General features: G+C 34.5%; 1 protein-coding gene across 1 annotated transcript in view; it reads left to right on the plus strand.

Moving 5' to 3' along the window:
* The window catches only part of LOC129988230 (integrin alpha-PS2-like), a 134,213-nt gene that overhangs the window by 80,173 nt on the left and 32,846 nt on the right, over positions 1–21,194 (plus strand). Inside the window, exons 5-12 of the mRNA XM_056096401.1 lie at positions 5,425–5,486; positions 7,461–7,509; positions 9,181–9,264; positions 11,023–11,111; positions 11,282–11,388; positions 13,812–13,914; positions 15,909–16,017; positions 20,534–20,631. Coding sequence (XP_055952376.1) covers positions 5,425–5,486; positions 7,461–7,509; positions 9,181–9,264; positions 11,023–11,111; positions 11,282–11,388; positions 13,812–13,914; positions 15,909–16,017; positions 20,534–20,631 — 701 coding nt within the window. The remainder of the gene's footprint in view (positions 1–5,424; positions 5,487–7,460; positions 7,510–9,180; positions 9,265–11,022; positions 11,112–11,281; positions 11,389–13,811; positions 13,915–15,908; positions 16,018–20,533; positions 20,632–21,194) is intronic.

Raw genomic sequence — 21,194 nt, forward strand, 5'->3', positions numbered from 1 at the left:
ACTGATTAACCATTTACTCGCCGTGTACGTAACACTGGTCATTTTAAACATGATTTCATGGATCAAATTTCAATAATATTTACACAGATAACTTTCGATTAATTCTGGTTTCCAGTCTATTGGAAGAGTAATTCATAAAGAAGCAATAAGTGATTGAAACAGAAGACTAGAATCCTAAATAGCAACAAAAGGTACCTTTTCTTCACAGTTGCGCAACAAAAATAAATAGCGCTCAAGATAACTTAATTTCATTTCCACTAGCATTAGTAATAAAACCGGGGTAACTAGTGTCTTGGATGTGGCATTATTCTATCGTTTTCTCATCCCATTTTGCTTTAAAAGTGACAAATAAGCACTAATACTTTGCCTCCATAGCGCCTTAACATGTTTGCTAGCACGATTCATGCTGATTCGGACTACTATTAAATAAGACATTAAATTCTTTGCTATCTCTCAATTGTAGTAGAGAAGAGAATTTCTAAACAGCTACTAAGTGTGAATCATAGATGATTCACATAATGAACTATATGTTAAAACAAAGAGCTATAAAATAAATATATTCGTATTCTACTCCCAGCAAATTCTATTCTGAATGAGAACTTTTTCTTATTCAGAAGCTGTGACATTGCATGCCATGGCACCCACATGGGAATGTGCCATATATTCTCATGCCATGTCATCCACATGGGAATGTGCCATAGATTCTCATGCCATGTCACCCTAATATGGGTGACACGGCAACCAATGTGTTAAAACTGGCGCCCAGGACATCTATACTCTCTTAGTCTGTTCTTCATTACGTCACTGATTCTGTAGTCTAAGCTTTCGTATCACCTTCATAATTGATACTTTGAAATGAAAATGAAAAGAAAAAAAACTGATATGATCCTGTGTTGTCTCCTTTTCACTTGCAAAAAATGCGTATATCGACCGTTTCAATTTCATGAAATGTTAAAAAGTAATTAAATTTATCTATTTCATTGCCATCTTCGGTAACCAGTTTTTTTTACCCCCATCGCCTAAATGCTTGCTCAGTCTCATTCGAGTCGAATTGAGTAAAATTTAAAAGTATACATTTTAAAATATAAATTACAGATAATTTAATGAATATTCCAGGTCACCTTTACAATGTGAGTTTTGTTTAAATTCCAATGTAGAATTGAATTTTGAACCGCTCAATGATCTTCAAAATCCATTGCCATATATATGCATTGCCATTTGTATGTTTGTTTATTTTCCCACATTAATTGAAGGATTGCAGTTAATTGTTTCTGTTGAGAAATCAAGAGATAATTTAGTCTTCAATCTGCTACTTATCCTATCAACAAGTCCCATAAAAGAACTATTAGCAAAATTGGAAGAAAGCTGAATTGAATCGAATGAGAACTTTTAGCAAATTGAGTGAACAGAGCAGAATTAACGCTTTGAAATTAGTATATGTCTAGGAAAATTTGAAGTTTAAAAATATTTTGCTGAAGAACCCATTAAGACATAGTTATACAAAATATGTAATAGAAATTTTTAATCCGCTGGGCCCATTGAGCCCTGGAACTAATTGGCCTAGTTTACAATATATTGTTACGAACCTGTGATGCGGCTTCCCAGCATACTGGTTCCATAGGATATCCCAAGGCTTGGCGACTTTGGCGCCAAAATAGATTATACCCGAAACATTGAGAATTTTCCCGAGCCGTCCAGTAGGAACGGAGATACGCATCGAACGTTCCTGATTGGTTGAGAGGCTTCTAGCCCCGCCTCCTGAGACCTATAAAAGGAGCTGCAGCTGCCGGGGAGTGACGGTGATTTGAATCGTGAACCAGTGGAGTCGAAGAGTAGTCGGAAGCGACGGTGATTTGAATCGTGGACCAGTGGAGTCGAAGAGTAGTCGGAAGCGACGGTGAAGAACTCGTCTTCCAGGGACTAGTGGAGCAGCGACGGAGTAGAGCTGCTGTGTATGCTGTTGTATGCTGCTCGTCTCGGCTGAAGATAATCGTCTTTTGTGCTGTGTATAGTTGTCGTCTTTGTGTTGTCCTGTGTGTCTTCGTGTAAATAAACGTCGTTGTTTTATTTTCTACTGGTGATTGAGTGTTCTCCCCACCTTATAACTCCCACTATCCAAACGAACCCCGGAAATTTCGTAACAATATTATACATTGTAAAAATGTCTTATAATGAAGAATGCCTTCTTTATCCATAAGAATTCCGTATCTATATTCCCCTTAACTATGATCCTCATTTTTCTTTAAGTGTCTCCATTTTTTCTGGTTCTTTTGCACTTTGAAGTTGTCAAATGGATTGAAACAAAATGTTCTGCCATCGGCTTCCGTCTGTCTATCTTGCTGCCAAAATGAAAATGAATAAGTGCCAAATCGGCCATGGACCCTTTTACCTGTTGGCTTTGGCACCGAGCATCGGGCTGAAACCAAGGTCTTGGCGAGCAGCCTGCGAACTAGCTCATTTCCTCAATTTGTCTTTCTGCGCACCACCTTCATTGCCAGCTCATGTCACGGCAAACAGATCGTGTACCCGATGCGAATTGTCTTTCCAGGAACTTTTCAATGAAAGAATAGCTTTTACGGAAGCGCCAAGCTCAGCACTTAACGCTGTTTTAGAATGAAAATTAAAAAAAAAAAATTTTATAAGAAAGACGGACCTTGATTAAAACCGTGAACATACGTTCACTTAGATATTTATTTTCAAAGGGGTAGCGCGAGAATTTTATAATGTAGTAAAGAAAAGGAAATACGCCCCTTTTCGGTTGTTTAAAAAGCAAAATTTGACATAATTTATTTAAAAAAAACATATATCAAATTCGTCTTTAGATACAGTACTGTAGCGAGAACAAACAGTATCTGGAGCAATGGTTTTATTTTTTGATGCCTTCGTGTTATTTCTATTTAAAAAGAGACATAAAAAGCACTAATGTTTTGCCGTCATGATGTCCGCGAATCCCAGCGCTCTGTGCATCCATAACCCCATGCCCCACCCCCGGTCGCTGCATTATTATCAAAATGTATACTTCGGTTTCAGTTTCTCTGCAAAAGCAGCACATTGCAAAAGGTGATGATCCTTTTCGGAATAATTTTCATTTGTGGGAAAAGTTTTGATTCTCTTTCTTTTGTGTACAGCCAACCACCTGGGCATCACTGAACGAAGCAGTATGGACAGGATTTGTTTGGGGCCGATTGATGTCTGTATCATAATTCATCCATATTACTGGCCGATTCACCACACTGACATCCTCTTCAATGCGGTTGACCCCCAGCTACAAAGTGGTCAATCTCTGACCTTCCTCCTCATCTTCCCCAACACTTATCCTCCTGTTTAACAAGGAACAGGCCACTGCTTTGAGAAATTCTTCTCAAAATTCTCTGTATCCTTCCAAATGTGCGTTCCACAACAAAAGAAAGGCAAATACTCAAACAAAAAAAACTGTCACTTTTCCTCATGATATCTTTCAGCATTTTAATATTTTCTGGCCCATTAATACTGGGTTTAAGTCATTATTTCCAACTTTTAGATTCTTTCTAAGTTCCGAAACTTCTATGCATTCCTTTAAATAATTATAAACTGTTCCAATTCCTCCACACATGCATTTATTTTCCCGCATTCTTTCAACCCTTTGGAAGCATGAAAGAAATATCTCATATCCTGATATAATTTGGATTGATGGTATTTTCTTATTTTTATTTCTGGGTTAGGAATAAAGTCATAAGTTACTCTTCTTTTTTTGTACATATATCATCTGTAATTTTATCATTGTAACTTTATTTCTTCTTATAATTCCCGTTTTGGGATACTATTTGATCTGAGAACAGTTATATCAGCACTCTCTCTCTCTCTCTCTCTCTGTGTGTGTGTGTTCCGCCATTTTGATTCGCTAACAGGATTGAAAATCGCCCATACTTCGATGTAAAGGTAATGTTTAGAAGGATATTTTGATGATGGAATTGGGTTAATTACGTTACGAACATCGAAATTTCGCATGAAGGTTCACACTATCGTAATACAATTAATTTTGTTCCGTCACCAAAATGTTAATCATTAAACTGTCATAAATATATCTATTCAGTTTCATATCTGTGCACTTGGATTATTAGTTTGACTTAGTTAAAATAATATCTCACTTTAACGCTACATAAAGATTATCATGAACCATGGTCTAAAGGCGAAGACAATAGTTGGTAGGTTCTCTCCTCACTTTTGAAACTTCCACACCACACTAGAAGAAGGAACTTTCGTCGCCGATGGATTTAGCAGGCATCAGACCAGCGCATATAAATATCTGGGTATCTGGTGAAAGCGAATCGCAAACCCACTACTTTCTGATTTTGATGTTGTGCACCTAGGGTACATTACCTTACCGTAATAAATTGCCTTATAGTAATAAAACTGCTGTTTTATTACTATAAAGGAATATTGCTTCTTATTACATCAAGATAAGGTCTATAAATCTTAGGTTCAGTGTACACATTTAAGATTTAAGCGATAAAAGGCGGGGAAAATGATTAACGGATATGGTACATTAATAGTTGTTGAATAATGCGCACATATCTTCCGTGATGTTTCGATATCTGACAGGTAATTAGCGACCGTTTTGTACACCATTTTCCACAAAAGACAGAAGAAAATAGTACATATCTAAACTACTATCAAAGCACTTCATTCTTTGTATGTAATGACCTTTAAAATAATGTCTGTACATGTACGTGAGTGTTGCTATCTAAGACTTGCACGGAAAATATTTAGAATGTCTGTACATGTACGTGAGTGTTGCTATTTAAGACTTGCACGGAAAATATTTAGAATATCTGTACATGTACGTGAGTGTTGCTATTTAAGACTTGCACGGAAAAATATTTAGAATGTCTGTACATGTACTTTAAGTGTTGCTATTTAAGACTTGCACGGAAAATATTTAAAATATCTGTACATATACGTGAGTGTTGCTATTTAAGACTTGCACGGAAAATATTTAGAATGTCTGTACATGTACGTGAGTGTTGCTATTTAAGACTTGCACGGAAAATATTTAGAATGTCTGTACATGTACGTGAGTGTTGCTATTTAAGACTTGCACGGAAAATATTTAGAATATCTGTACATGTACGTGAGTGTTGCTATTTAAGACTTGCACGGAAAATATTTAGAATATCTGTACATGTACGTGAGTGTTGCTATTTAAGACTTGCACAGAAAATATTTAGAATATCTGTACATGTACGTGAGTGTTGCTATTTAAGACTTGCACGGAAAATATTTAGAATATCTGTACATGTACGTGAGTGTTGCTATTTAAGACTTGCACGGAAAAATATTTAGAACAGCTGAGCTATGTTAAACAATATAAAAAAAAATATTTGAACATTTATTAAATTAATTTGAACATTCATTTTTAATAAATTTGTGTGCATGTTTTTACAGCATACTGGGGTTTCCATCGACAAGGTTATTGTCAAGCAGGATTTTCAGCAGCGTTAGCAGAAGTAAGTATCAAATTTATTATTTTATTCATTTTATATGAATCAAAATGACAACAAACGTTCATTCATTTTATTACTAAGAAATAAGCTAATTTTTGTGCTATTAATAGCTGGAATTGATCTTGCAATTATATAATCTCAACTCCTATGAAGAGATTCAAAGCTTAAAAATGAAGCCTAAGACAATCTAACTCGGTTTTACTAACTTTTTTTTCTCGCCAATGTTTGTCTTTAAACTTGCCGCAAATGTTTTCTCAGAATTGCTTTTAAAACAAATGAGCAAACACTCTATCAGAGACAAAGAAAAGGGGGGAAAATGAATGTGAGAGAGGGGAAAAAAAATAAATACAGAATTGGAGGAAGACAGATGACTGAAGTGATGACAAATCTTGAAAACGTCAACTTAAAGCTATTCTTCTAAGTCAAGAATTTTTTAGCTATGGCTCGTGACTTTTCACATAGATCAGAATAAAAGAATTTTGTGTTGCCAAAATAAATAAATAAATAAAAGAGGCAACTAATTCTTCAATATTAATAAGCGAATTTAATTTTAAAAAAAAACTGTTTTTAACAACAACAACAACAAAAAACACACACACACACATTTTGACTAAATGTTGTATTATCTTGATTATTATTGATACTAGTAGCGTTCTTTGACCAGATATTCGCATAACCAGCACTCCAATGACATTTCCGAGATTGCATTACTGTAAGTATTTGTAAATGATACTATACGATAACAATTTAAATTTCATAAAATCTCTTTTTTCTTATGTTTTTGCCTCAACGGGCATATATGACTGTAGATTCCTATACTTAAAAATATTTGCCGTGTTGAGCTTTATCTTTCTTTAAAATTTTGTCCTGTGTTCTAACTTAACTGCATATCGTCTCTCTCAAAGTGTGAAAGGTTGCATATCAAAAAATCCATTAGTTTAGTGTCCTTTAAGGTAACCAAGGGTTCCAAATCGCTGTTTTATAAAGCAAGATGACATTAAATGTCAATGAATTAGAATGGCAACTATTAATATGGCTTTTTTTAGAAGATCATAAAGAGATCCGGCTAGAGGATTTTCAACCAAATGGAATTTCCGATATACGAGTTTTTGCAATTTGAACCACAATACAAATAAATCCAAGCTACAAAACTAAACATCATTGATCCTATGAGCATTCCCAAATCTCACATTCGTAATGAGAATCACAAAAAGACCATTCTCTAATGAAACGAGCTGTACCAAAATTCGTCAACTGCCTCTTTAACCAAATTATTTTTCCCCACAATTTCTCAAAGGTTGAATAACAAGCATTTTTTTAGTGATTTTCACTTAACAAAATTTCTTACTGGACACGGTAATTTCAATTACTATCTCAAGAAATTTGGATTATCGAACACTGATCTGTGCTCTTGCAGCGTGGGTGGAGTTCAAAATGTCGAACACTTGCTTTTTGATTGCTCCAAACTTACTGAAGGGAGAAGAGATTTTGTTGTGGATCTAGATGCCTGTAATATTAAGTTTCCACCTCCGCTTCATGTTTTGGTCGACAACAAAATGGCTTTTTTCTCATTCTGTAAATTTATTGCCTTTGCTGCTTCAATTTTTAATTAGTTTTGTTGTTTATTTTTCCTGTTGTTTTTATCCTTATTTTTATATGTACATATTTTTTTTTCTATGTATGTAGTTGTTTCAACTTACCTCTGTAAGCCTTGTGCTGTACTTTGTGGTGCACAAGGATTGACTTATTATTAATAAAAAAAATACAAATAAATATTCTATTATATGAGTGCATGTCCTTGGGATTTCAATAATAAAACGTTTCCACCAGAATTTGGGCACTGAATGTCTTTTCGGATGAAATTAGTGTTAAGAAATTGATTCTTAAATTAAAATCAATAAAATGTTCAGAAGAATTTAATTCTTGATATTTATATCTTGCTAAATGAAATTAATTGTTTGAACTATTCAATTTCAGGACGGTCAAAAGCTTTTTGTTGGTGCTCCTGGTAGCTGGTATTGGCAAGGTAATAAAAACAGACATTTTTTTTTTTTTTTTTTTAAGAATTTCAAACAGTTTCAATCCTTAAATATTAAATCAGTTGATTATTTTATTTACTTAAATTCAACATTAAACTTTTTTTTTTCAAAAAATTGTTTAGATGATTTGAATTTGAACAGAGTATAAAATTTATTCTTTGATTTTAATTTGAAATGGAACTTTAATACTAGACAAAGATTTTTAAAGGGGGAAAAATAAAAAATTAATCAATCAATTAATTAATTAATTAAATTAAAAAATATTATTATTATTATTATTTTATTCTTAGAAATCGAAATCCATTATAGTTATACAATATAAAAATATTATAAAGGGGGGTTCCAAAATTAACGCTAGGTTTGAATTTCCCGCCATTCGTGCAGTAAAGTGTTGGCAACCCTGTTAAAAAATCCGCTTGACAACTGATAGTTTAGTGTTAGTAAAAATAGTAAAAATGGAGCATTACATGGTAGAACAACGTGTTAACGCAGGATTTAAATTAGATAAAAAAAAAAGCATTTTTTTTTTTTTTTTTTTTCTTTTTGTTTAAATTGTTATACAGTAGACTCCCGATTATCCGCGCCTGCCGCACTAAGTTTTTTTTTTTTTTTTTTTTGCTTCCAAGCAAAGAGAAAATGCTTCCAAAGCAAGAAGCAAACATAAATGACTGATTTCTTCAAAAAGGTGTAGTTTTACAGTTATGCTTTTGTAATTACATAATACATTACAGTATTAAAAAGTACATATGTATTAATTTTTCTGTGTATCCTTGACGCCTCTCGCAAGTACAAAGCACTTTTCTGTTTTCATTAACAAAATGCATTTTAGGTTCGTTTTGAGTGACATACTAAAATATTAAGCGTTACTTAAACATTTCCTGCTGTTTATTTTACTTTTTATTGTACATAAAACGATTTTTCAAAGTTGGAATGACTGTTTTCTCTTTTGCTATACCCGTTTTTATCTTTTTTCGGATTATCCGCGATTTTTGTTATCCGTGGCGGCCGCGCCACCCAATTCCGCGGATAATCGGGAGTGTACTGTATTTTTATTGAATCGTAAAGTACACAGGATAGGTTATATATGGAATAACATAAGGGCACATGGCCCCCACGGTTTTGCTGGCATATATGCAATCCTTCGTCGAAATTTTCTATAATCATTTTGCATAAATGTGGCTAAATTTCGTTGAATTTCCTCCTTCAATGCACATGTGCTTGTGGACTTGTTGACATAGACCTTTGACTTCAAATAAACCCATTAAACGAAATCCAAAGGTGTTAAATCACACGATCTAAGGAGCCAGTTCTAAAATTTTAGAACTGCGGCTGCTAGACTTTCATTATTTTTGAAATATTGTTCAACAATGAAAACACGTTGTTCTATCGTGTAAGGCTCCATTTTTAGCAAAACTATCAGCTGTCAAATGTGTTTTTTTAATACGATTGCCAACACTTTATTGCACGAATGGTGGCAAATTCAAATCTTGCGTTAATTTTGGGTCATCCTTTATTTTGTAAAAAGTATATAACCTTTTATAATTTAATGTAAAAATGTATCTATAAAATTTTTAAGGTGATCTGTTATTCTAATAATTTTTATTATATCATTAGAAACTTTTTATTTGAAGATAATAACTTATCGGATTGTTTTTCAGGGCAGGTATATTCCAAAGATTTGGTTACGGATGAAGAGAGGAAAACCAGGGAATCACCAGCGTCTGATGATGACAGCTTTCTCGGTAAGATAGTGTGTTTGATATTTTTGGCGCAAGGGTCTTCTCTAAACTGCGCCAAGCTTCGTGAGACAAATGATCATTGAAATAAAATATTTGTACAGGAAAAGGAGGTATAAATAGAGCACTGAAAAAGACTGGGCTTGTGAGGACCCGCAGGTTAAATAATGCTTTGGAAAATATGGATTTTTTCGGGAATTATGGATTTTTCTAAAATTGATTTGGCTTTGATGCGTTTTTGGTGCAGGAGCCATTCTTGTCTAAACTGCGCCAAGCTTCATAAGACTGTTGGCTATTTAAATTTGATATTTGCACAGAAGCTATAGAAATAGAGCATTGAAAGGAAGATTGGGCTTATGAGGGCCTTCGGGTTAAATAATACTTTTGGAAACATGGATCTTTTCGGAAATTATTGGTTTTTCTAAAATAATTTTTTGGGGGGCTTTTTACTCTTAATCATTAATATATGATACCTTTTGGGAGTAAAAAGATTTTATTTATGTAAAATTTTCATTTTCGTTTTCACATCCAGATTTTAAATTACAACTTTCTTCGGGGATTATTTTTTAATTAATTACTTGTGGATTACTATATTGACTTTTGAGCAATTTGAAAAAACATTTCTGAAAAATGTGAAACTTTACTTGTAAAACATTCACTGGCTAGTCAATCTTTTAAAAATATTTATATTGATACTGCTAATAATTTTTCCTAAAGCCTATCTCGGGTTAAATCAAATCTATGAGTCTGTATACAAAAAGAATAAAAATAAATCAAACTCTGCTATTTACTTATTTGAAGGAAACTTATTAAATTGTTCATTATTATTATTTTTTAATGTCATCTATTCATTTCATTAACGTTAGAAAATTTCAGAAGGAAAAGAAAAAGCGTAATTCACGCAAATTTGGTACAAACATAGCCATCAAAATAAAGGCACTTCTCCATTACATCTGGATATTTATTAAACAATCACTCATTTCGCTAACTTTTTTACAAAACTATACCAGTAATATCTTAAACGTCCTTCAAAATTGGAGATTGTGAAACCAATATATACATGTTCTAATCACCATCAATAAAATGGAGATCAATATTAAAATTATTCTGTCTCTAAATGCATATTTTTTAAATATTTCTCAAATGGAGCTCAATATTAGAATTATTCTACTTCCGAATGCCATCATTTATATATTTCTTTAAAGGAGCGCAAGATTAAAATTATTCCACTTCCAAATGCATCTTTTCTACGTATATGTATTTCTCTAATGGAGCGCAATATCAGAATTATTCTACCTCCGATTGCGGCTTTTATATACTTATATATATATTTAACAGAGCGCAATATTCAAATTATTCTACTTTCGAATGCGTCTTTTTATATATTTTTCAAATGGAGCTTAGTATTAGAATTATTCTACTTCCGAGTGCCATCATTTATATATTTCTTTAAAGGAGCCCAAGATTAAAATTATTCCACTTCCAAATGCAACTTTTCTAGGTATATGTATTTCTCTAATGGAGCGCAATATCAGAATTATTCTACTTCCGAATGCGTCTTTTTATATATTTCTCTAATGGAGCGCAATATTAGAATTATTATACTCCCGAATGCATCTTTTATAAATTTCTCCAATTTCTTTAATGGAGCGCAATATTAGAATTATTCTACCACCGAATGCATCTGTTATATATTTATACATTTCTCCTATTTCTTCAATGACAAAACATTTTATTTCTCTTTTTCAAATTCTTTTTTATTAGGGTATTCTGCGGCAGCAGGCGAATTTACAGGCGATTCAAGCATGGATATTGTGGTTGGTATGCCACGAGGAAATAACCTGACTGGAAAGGTGAGCTCAGCCTGCTTGAGTTACAACTTTTCCGTGAGCAATATATGCCATTACATTCAATTACTGTCTCACTTCCGATTTTAATCAAATCTTTCAGTTTCATGCTGTTGAATAATTAATTGAATAGAGTTGAAAAGTCAAAGGATCATTTGTTCTTTTTTCTCCCTCAGGCAGTGCTTTATAGTTCGCTGTTGCGAAACTTACAGAATATCAGTGGCGAGCAAATGGGATCTTATTTTGGATATTCTGTCTGTGTGTCCGATATCAACGGTGATGGGTAAGTGAGATTATATACGATATCAGTAAAAATGGACTAAATATAATGTATATTAATATCTTTCTTATATTGAAATTAGGAAAGGATCTTTTTAAGGTCAGAATATAGCTGCCTATATTAAAATGACTTGTGCTATCACCCGAGAATGACCACAATTCACCTAGTGGCAAATCCTTAAACTAGAAGGTTTTGGTTCGGAAACTGCGTTAAATAATGAGAAAAAGTCAGTTGAAAAATGGTAGAGCGTTATTCCTATAATGTTAAGGATAACTTAATTACTTGAATAGATGTCTAGAATTAGAATTATCGAGGTATACGATATCAATACCACTTGAAAGGAAATATGATATTATAAGACAATAAAATTACTAAATAAATCTAGTATTTTAGTAAGGCACTTGTACATCAACAAGGTATGATAGAAATCTTGTTTTTAAGTGATTTCCTGTAAATAATGTTACAGATAGGAAAAAATCCAAAACCCGTCCTTGGGTTGTTCAATGAAAAATGTAAGAGGTTCTGTAGCAAATAGTGACGTTTTATTTCACAGGAAAAGCAACTACACTGCACAATATACAACAGCAAAAGGCAATAGAAGAAAACATTGTATCAGCACGAAGTTCTGAAAGAAAGTACTTATAGGAAACTCGCTCAGATACTCGCTTGAGCTAAACTTAACAGGACGACTCTGTCTTTCGATTTTTTATAGTTTCCTAGACAAAGCAAACAGAACTTGTAGAAAGATATAGTATCTTCGCTCCTAATCGAGATGCAGCCAAATGTCCAGTAGTTACTGCAGTTTACTTTTTTGTCACTAAATTTATCGCCATGTCGTGAAGGAGGGATCGTTGATCCTACATTATTTAGCTTCCGTTAGAGTTACCTACAAAATTCTTTTCCTGAACAAGAAACAAAACTACGCACTATACGGCGGGTGAGCGAAGGGAGAAGAGATCACATAGTGATCCCAAAAGAATCAGAATATGATATTGGAGTTGGTGAGTAGAGAAAACAATGATTGTAACCGCCTAGTATATTCTTTTCCCGCTTTGTTTCATGTATTTGATATATACTGTTACAAATTCTGTAAAGTGAATGTATTTTGACTTTTTGGTGAGATTTTTGGTGCTATGTTCCACACTTTGGCGATAATTTTTTCCTAGAGACTTAGATACATATATGGTGACTTGAATTCCAAAATTTTTACTCTCTTCCATAAAATGTGAAAGTCTCCTGAGAGTGCATAAATGTCTTTCTACAATCACCTGTCATTCTATAACTGTTTTGCTTTTACTGAATTTACTGGTAACACGCAATCGTCGGAAACTGAGATGAAAGTGTTGAACTTGGTCGAGAATCTAAGCTGATTTACAACGTGGCAGTTTGAATTTTTTCAGCACTCTGTCAACTGAACTGGTTTGAACTGTTGTAATCTTTTGTGGACCGAACTGTTTTTTGCTTTTATTGACTGTAAATAATAACCATAAATAAATTTCTTTTGTATATTTTAATTAGAGTCTATTCAATCTACAAACTCGTCCGAACCATAAAAATACATACAAGCGTTTTAAAGCGACAAGATTTCTATAACAGAAAAAAAATGATAAAATAGACGCTTCCAATATTTTATAATGACCCAGTACTTAAATGGTCACTGTAAAATTATTTCTTCAACTTTTTTCAAAAATAATTTTAAACATACCAGAAAATGAAGTAATTATAATGCAACTTACAAATTAATAAGTAAAAATATTCATATAAGCAAGAATATTCCATTAAAGATCACAACAACGTTTAATAGTACTTTTTTCTTGTTTGCAAGTATCTTAATATTCAATTTTTGGCTCAAAACATTTATTTATCTATTGCAAATGCTCAGAAGATTGGCTATGACGCCATTAGATCTCTAGCCTTCCAACATTTCTGAACTTTGCAGTTTAAAAACACAAGTGCAGAGCACGAGTCAAGATTAGTAGCATCAAAAATTTAATCTGCTCAAGTCTGCACAGAGGACACAACGGAGAGTCACAAAGCCCAAGCCAAAACAAGAACAGTTAGGAGTTAGTCCTTTTTTTATGTTAGAGGCAGCCAACATTCTACTGAAGCTGTCTCAAAACCTTACACATCTTGCAAAAATTCTTAGTAAAATGTCGGAGACACAAAGGAAGAGGCAAAGCCGTAGCAGATTTAGTGTTAACCAGGGTACACCGCGTGGTGGCCTGCTACTTCACAACCCATGGCTCAAACATACACTTTTCATACTGAATAATTCTTTGCAAGTCATGCATTAACACTGCCATCTCACGAAACAATCAGAAAAAAATATTTTTATTCATTCAAAAATGCAATTCCACAGATTTTAAACAACTTATTTATATTTTAATTACTGTAACTATAATATAAAAAGTAAATTTGCATTACAGTTTGGATGATATTGTTGTTGGAGCTCCTCTTTTTACGGATTTGCAATCCAAAGAAAGCAAATACGAAGAAGGCCGAGTCTATGTCCATTATCAAGATAGCAAGGTAAGTAGCAAATCGTATGTTAAGGATTAGTTGATTTTTCAATTAATTTAGGACGTTACACTAAGATACACTTGATTGCAAAAATATAACGATAAAAGAGAGCTTGTTTTAAATTTAAAAGGGAGGTATTTTTTTAAACTTTCAATCAAATAAATAACTTTTTATTAATAAGATGTTATTCATTTTTTCTACATAAAATAATTTACATGTTTAGAATGCAGATCTAAATATTAATATTTTAGATATCAAAATTAAAAGACATTTCTTTAATCTCCATTCCATTGATGCCATCAAAGTTTTTTTTTAAGTAATTGTTTCATATTTCATATATGGGCAAAATTATGTTAGTTGTTTTAATTATTAAATGTGTATTACATTTTTGGGAAATTTTAATAACTACAGTAGACTCCCGATTATACGCGCGCCTGCCGCACTTTTTTTTTTTTTTGCTTCCAAGCAAAGAGAAAATACCCCCAAAGCAAGAAGCAAACACAAATGACTGATTTCTTCAAAAAGGTGTAGTTTTACAGTTATGCTTTTGTAATTACATAATTCATTACAGTATTAAAACAGTACATATGTATTCATTTTTCTGTGTATCCTTGATGCCTCTCGTAAGTACAAAGCACTTTTCTGTTTTCATTCACAAAATGCATTTTAGGTTCGTTTTGAGTGATATATTAAAATATTAAGCGTTACTTAAACATTTCCTGCTGTTTATTTTACGTTTTATTGTACATAAAACGATTTTTCAAAGTTGGAATGACTGTTTTCTCTTTTGCTATACTCATTTTTAGCTTTTTTCGGATTATCCGCGATTTTTGTTGACCGCGCCACCCAATTCCGCGGATAATCGGGAGTGTACTGTATATTGGAAAAACATTTCTAGCAACTCATAAACTTTTTACTGGCCTGCAGTCTTTCCCATAAACATTATTTAGTTTAGCATTTCACCTCCGATTAGCGCCAAGCCTTTTCTAAGATGTAGTCTATATTCGCTGGCCATAATAAATACGAAGGAAGCATCATTTTTAAAGTATTATTGTACATAAATATAATGACCTTATAAGTTTCAGCTCATGAGTGTGTGATCAAGATTCATATCTGCCAAGTATCCTCAGTTTGTGTGTTTTAATCTTCAAGATAAGGCATCAATACTTATATCTTATAATCACTCTTCATATTGTAAAGTCTCGATCCAATAAAAGGTAGCGTTATGATGAAATTCTTTATTTACAGCTTTATTTACATAAATTTACAGTTCATCATCTAGGTTAAATGATTCTTATTTGACACAGCAAGGATAGTTCCTCGAATACTTTCGGAGAAACCTTCCAAGGAAACTGCTCGCCGACTCTTAGCGTTCTCGCAAATAGGCGTAGCTCCAGGGATCCACCAAATCTTTTCGGGTGGAACTCTAGTCGGACACTCCGTTTTCTGCCTCAGTGTCCACGATCCTCCTCTTCCAATCTCCTCGCACTTTTATCCTGTTCCCACCCTCATTCACATCGGACCATTTTCCCGGTTATCCAATAATCGTTCAGCAACAACTTCACTGGTCTACCGTCGACCGTGGGAATGCGTTGGGGAGCCACCCTCCACAATGTAAAGAATGCAGGTTTACATATGTTTCAAATACAATGCAGGTGGGGTCCCTTATCTGGACTCGCACTAATTGCCCAGATGTCCTTACTTTAAAGGAGTTGACCACCTGGCACTTCTGGAAGCACTTACACTGCGGTAGGGCGTCCCAATTGCTCATATTGCTGTCTGGATGCTAATTATGGAGCGTGGGAAAAGAAACGTCACCATGATCAAACAGGGAAGAAGCTGAATCATTACAATAGGCTTCTCACATGTCTTGCTGTTAGCATCTCCATTTGTTTAATTCTTCACTCTTGCACCTAGAGTGAACAGTATGAACTAAATATCAGCAGATCACTAACTTTTGCTTACAAATGTGGACTAACTAATTTCATTGTCTTATCCATCAGCACCATTTTGATACTGATGGCAGAAGCATATTGGATGGAACCTACACAAAAGGGCGGTTTGGTCTGTCTCTGGCTACTCTGAAAGATATCAACAAAGATGGATATGAAGGTGATTTTTTTAGCTTTTTATATCTCTTTATTTATTTACCAGCAATTTTTTTTAATCTTATTTTTGGCTCATAAATTTAAATAGAATCAGCCAGAGTGGAAAAAAGGTTAAAAAAAGAAATTGTTTGATTGATCAGAATGACTTAATTAACGTAATCAATTAAAAAAATAATTAGGCCTTTAATTTCTATTTGTTTATTATCAGAATTATTTTGTGTGTGTGTGTCTGTTTCTTTTGTGTGAAAGCTTGCAGAAATCAGGAAGAATGGTTTCCCGAAAACTTTCTCGCAAACTCTCTAATAAAAATGTTACCCCTCCCCCCTCCGTGAAGAAAAATGTGGACTTCGGGTAATGCAAAGAACACCTTACATGACATTGGCGTACAATAGTTACAATATTGTTAAGAAATTTCCGGGGTTCGTTTGGATAGTGGAAGTTATAAGGTGTGAAGAAGGCTCAATCAGCAGGCGGCAGTAGAAAATAAAACAACGACTTTTATTTACACGAAGACACACAGGACAGCACAAAGACGACAACTATATACAGCACAGAAGACGATTATCTTCAGTCGAGACGTGCAGCAACAACAGCATACACAGCAGCATAAAAAACAGCAACATACAACAGATTCTACTGCAGACAGTAGCACACAGCTTAGTTCAGCACTAGCTTCACTCCGCTTAGCTCTGGAAGGCCAGTTCTTTACCGTCGGTTTAGACTACGAAGACCCACTGGTCCACGACCACTCTTCTCTGTCGCTTCCGACTACTCAATTCACCACTGGTTCACAACTCAATTCATCGTCACTCCCCGGCAGCTGCAGCTCCTTTTATAGGTCTCAGGAGGCGGGGCTAGAAGCCTCTCAACCAATCAGGAACGTTCGAGGCGTAACTCGGTTCCTACTGGACGGATCGGGAAAATTCTCGATGTTTCGGGTATAATCTATTTTGGCGCCAAATGGCGCCAAGTTTGTCGATAAGCTCTGGGACCTCGTATGGAACCAACTATGCTGGGAAGCCGCATCGCAGATTCGTAACAATATATTAACCTATTGGAATGGATTTTTTTTAATATTGAATCTATCATGCGATCCTTGGCAAGTGTTTTGGCGATCAATCGCTGGCAAACGGTTAAAAGCATTCGAAAAATCGAATTTGTGCTTAAACGCGTTTTTCCCAATCAACTGCAAGTAAAATTTCAGACAGAATTACACTGGTAGTCACAAAATCTCATATCCAGTTTTATGTATTTCTGTCATTATATTGTTACAAATCTGTAATTTTGCTACCCGGTACGAACAGTGTCATCCTGGGAAAAACCGTTAAAACCCTTTGTAAGATCTGTTCTGTGCGTCAATGACCTGAGAGCTTGGCGACCATTTGGCGACTTGGTGATAAATTTGGCGACAAAATGGATCATACTGGAAAGTTCGAGAAGTTTCACGATCCATCCAGTAGGAACGGAGATACATCCAGAGACGCCCTGATTGGTCTGAAGATTCTAGCCCCGCCTCCCGGAACTATAAAAGACGGGCACTCTGAAGCTGCAGAGAAGTTGTGTGGATCGTCAGAAGTGGTGTGTGAGAGAAGTCGGAGTCACCAACAAGTAACAGATTTTAGAGGATTAGACAGCAAGCAAGCTGCTGAACTATAGCGATTAAATGCGTTGCATTATTACGATTAATTTGCGATATTTGTAGAAGAAAAATTTTGTAACAATATATTTAAACTATCCCATTAACATGCTTTTGAAAAGTAGTGACCGACAGATGATCAATCCCTTTTAAGATTTGGCTTAAAATTTAATAAATGCCTGCGCTACAGATGTTAAATCTGCGTACCGAATTTTATCCATCTAGCTCTCTTCGTTTTGTAATTATCGAGTTAACTTATGTTCGAACATGCGTACAGACAGACATCCTCTAAACGGATTTTGCTGGAAATTTGATAGAAATCTAGAAATTAGCTGTAAAAACCGTATGCCAAATATCAGCTTTTTAGCTCGCTCAAAGGATTCTTGAGTTATATTTTTTTACAGACAGAGAGACATACAAAATGACGGACATTTTTCAAAAATGTCTTTTCGAACTCAGGAAGTTCTAAAACTCGGAGATCCATGAAAATCTCGAGTTAGAATTTTTTGACGATCACAGTATTTTCTCGTATGCTTCATATACAAAAAAGAAAAGAAAAAAAAAAAAGAGGGAGATAGTTTTATGATACAAGAGTGATTAACGAAGCAATTTCAAATGTCGTCGTGATCTAAAGAACTAAATCAATAAAATAAGTATTTACTAGCTCTTTATGTTGTCAACTCGTAAATTTTATCTCTTAATTTCTCGAAACTCCAAAATGAGTAGACAAAATAAAATGCTTATTTACTCTGCCTACTTGCGTCCAGTATGAACTTATGCCTGCCCTGTGTGGGGATATGCTGCCAAGACTAATCTTAGACTTATTGAACGCCAGCAAAATAACTTAATTAGAAATTTCTGCAATATGAAATACTACATGCCCAATACAAATATGTACTTATGCCTAGACTATCCCCCTCTTAAAAAAGTCATTAAAAATCTAGCCACTAACTTCTTTAAAAACATGGATAAGAATGAAAATGAAGCAATAGCTAAAATCCCTAAATATAAACCATCTACAAACTCTAGAAGACCCCGTAATATACTACTTTAATTTATCTCAGCCCTTTAGTTTCTCTTCCTAACTTTTATTTTTTCAAACCCAAATTAAACAGTATCTTAATAGCCAATTCTAGCTCACAAGCAGTTAAAACTTACTAAGCCCAACGGCAGCGTACCCCCCTCACCCCCACCCTCACCCTAATATCAGACAATCACAATGAGTCCTGACACTCGTCATCTCCAAATTTCGTCGAAGACGGCCACGGCAAAGTATAAACAGCAAAGAACTGTGAAGTCTCTCCTTACCGGGGATAAGCCCCTGCCGGGGCTAGGCGCCCCGTCAACCCAACCATCAAGCTGCAGTGAAGTTTATGGCCATGGCAAAGTATAGACAGCAAAGCAATGGGAAGTCTCTCCTTACCGGGGATAAGCCCCTGCCGGGGCTAGGCGTCCCGTCAACCCAACCATCAATCTTTATGTTGTCAAACAACTTTAAACAAGGTTGTTAACTTTTCGACCAAGATTTAAATCATACTTTTTATAATTTCATTTACCTGGAAACCGATTTACCAGCATCATTAAATTTCGTCACTTGTTTGTTTGTTTGATTCAGTTAAGTTTTGATTGATTTATTCAACTCATTTAATCAATGATTGATTTATCTGATCACTGATATGTCAAAATTGGTTTATTTATTGGAAAATCTTACAACAGAAAACAACTGACAAAGAGATTTATTTTCTGGGCGTTGTGCAACTAGATTTCATCTATGTTGTTATTTAATATGCAAAGTAGAAAGCATCAATTTAATAGAACGTAGAAAATGTAGACTGTTGTTCAAACTGTCTGTTGTCCTCCCTGGGAACGCCTTACATGGTATTGGCGTACAATAGTCACGAAATATTTTTTGACATGAATTTGACATTTTGGCTGAATCTTTCGTTCCAGCCTTGGCAATTAATCCCTGGCATGCGGTTAATAGGATCCAAAAACCGTATTTGTGTTTTAGACACGTTTCTCTCAATCGTTTGAAACAAAAATTTGGCACAAAACTGAACTTGTAGTCATAAAATCTCTTACCAAATTTGATATATTTACGTCACTGCGATTTTCTATTGTCGCATTTACATATTTCTGAAAGTATAGACAGACAGATACTTGTTGGATTTGGCTCAAAATTTGAACGATATCTACTCTATTGACATTAAATCTGAGTTCCGAATTTCATCTATCTAGCTCCCTTCGTTTTGCAATTATCGTGCTAATTTACATTAAAAAAACCGGACTTCCTCTGATCAGAATTTCTCAAACTTTGATAGAAATCTGAAAATTTGCTGTAAAGACCGTATACCAAATTTCAACCGTGTAGCTCAAATCATTTCTGAATTATCTTTGTCACAGTGAGACAGATAGACATTTTCTAATTATATATTTTTCGGGCTCAGGGTGATCTAAAATGTGGAGATTCGTCAAAATCTCGAGTTCAAAGATTTTGATGATTACTATACTTTCTTTATACTAAATATACAAGAAAGTTTGGTTTGGTTATGCAATTTTGGCCTCTTAATTTTGAACCGCGGTCAGATGACGAGTACGACACCTGAGCTGGCACCTCCCTCTCCACACCACACCAGCGGGAGGACGTTTGGTCATGACGGATTTAACGTGCATCAGATCCCCTTACACGACAGTTCTTCGGTGGAATCGGGTCTCGAACCTCGAACCCTCCGGTTCCGAAGCCGAGACCTTACCACCAGGCCATCGCGGCCCCTATAAAAGGAAGAGAAGTGGGGAAAATAATATTTGATTTCTGTATATATTTGGTTTAATATCTTTGATTGTCTAATTAATGTATGTACTAACTGGTTACTTTGCTTTTCAGACTTTGCCGTTGGAGCACCATACGCAGGAAAAGATGGCAAAGGAATCGTTTACATATATCATGGCAGCGCCAGTGGAGTCAGAGACAAACCGTCCCAGGTGAAATGAAATATGACATTTCAATTGGCTTTATAAATCTATAAAAACCAATGAAAATGTTTTGCAGTCGAATTTCTCTCATACATTCATATTATGAGGAGTTTTATATTTAACTTCATCATAAAGGGGAAAATATAGACTACGTTTTACATCATGGCTTTCAGAAGATGGTGACTGTCTATCATAAGTTCATTGGATATCAGATGAGTCTATTTAATAAATAAGGAAGCATGAGCATTGTTGTGTTTAAACACCACCACTATGTTATAACATGTTATGTCATCTATTTATAACATGTCATTCGTCTGCTGCTTGTTTTAGATTTTGTACTTTTCCCCTCACAGCAAATGTGTAAAGTTGAATGTCAACCGCAAACTCATGACAGCCGGGGAATACGAGCATCTTCTCGTAGATTAGTCAAGAAAAAAATTTAATTCAAATATGCAGTTTTATTGCATGTCGTATATTAAAATTCATTATTTAGATTGTTGTGTTGTGAAATTAACGAGTTTGCAGATGTCAATGAAGAAGCGGATCAACAGACAGTTAACTATGGATGAATT

This window comes from Argiope bruennichi, chromosome 10 (genome assembly GCF_947563725.1).
Source record: "Argiope bruennichi chromosome 10, qqArgBrue1.1, whole genome shotgun sequence".
Taxonomy (NCBI): domain Eukaryota; kingdom Metazoa; phylum Arthropoda; class Arachnida; order Araneae; family Araneidae; genus Argiope; species Argiope bruennichi.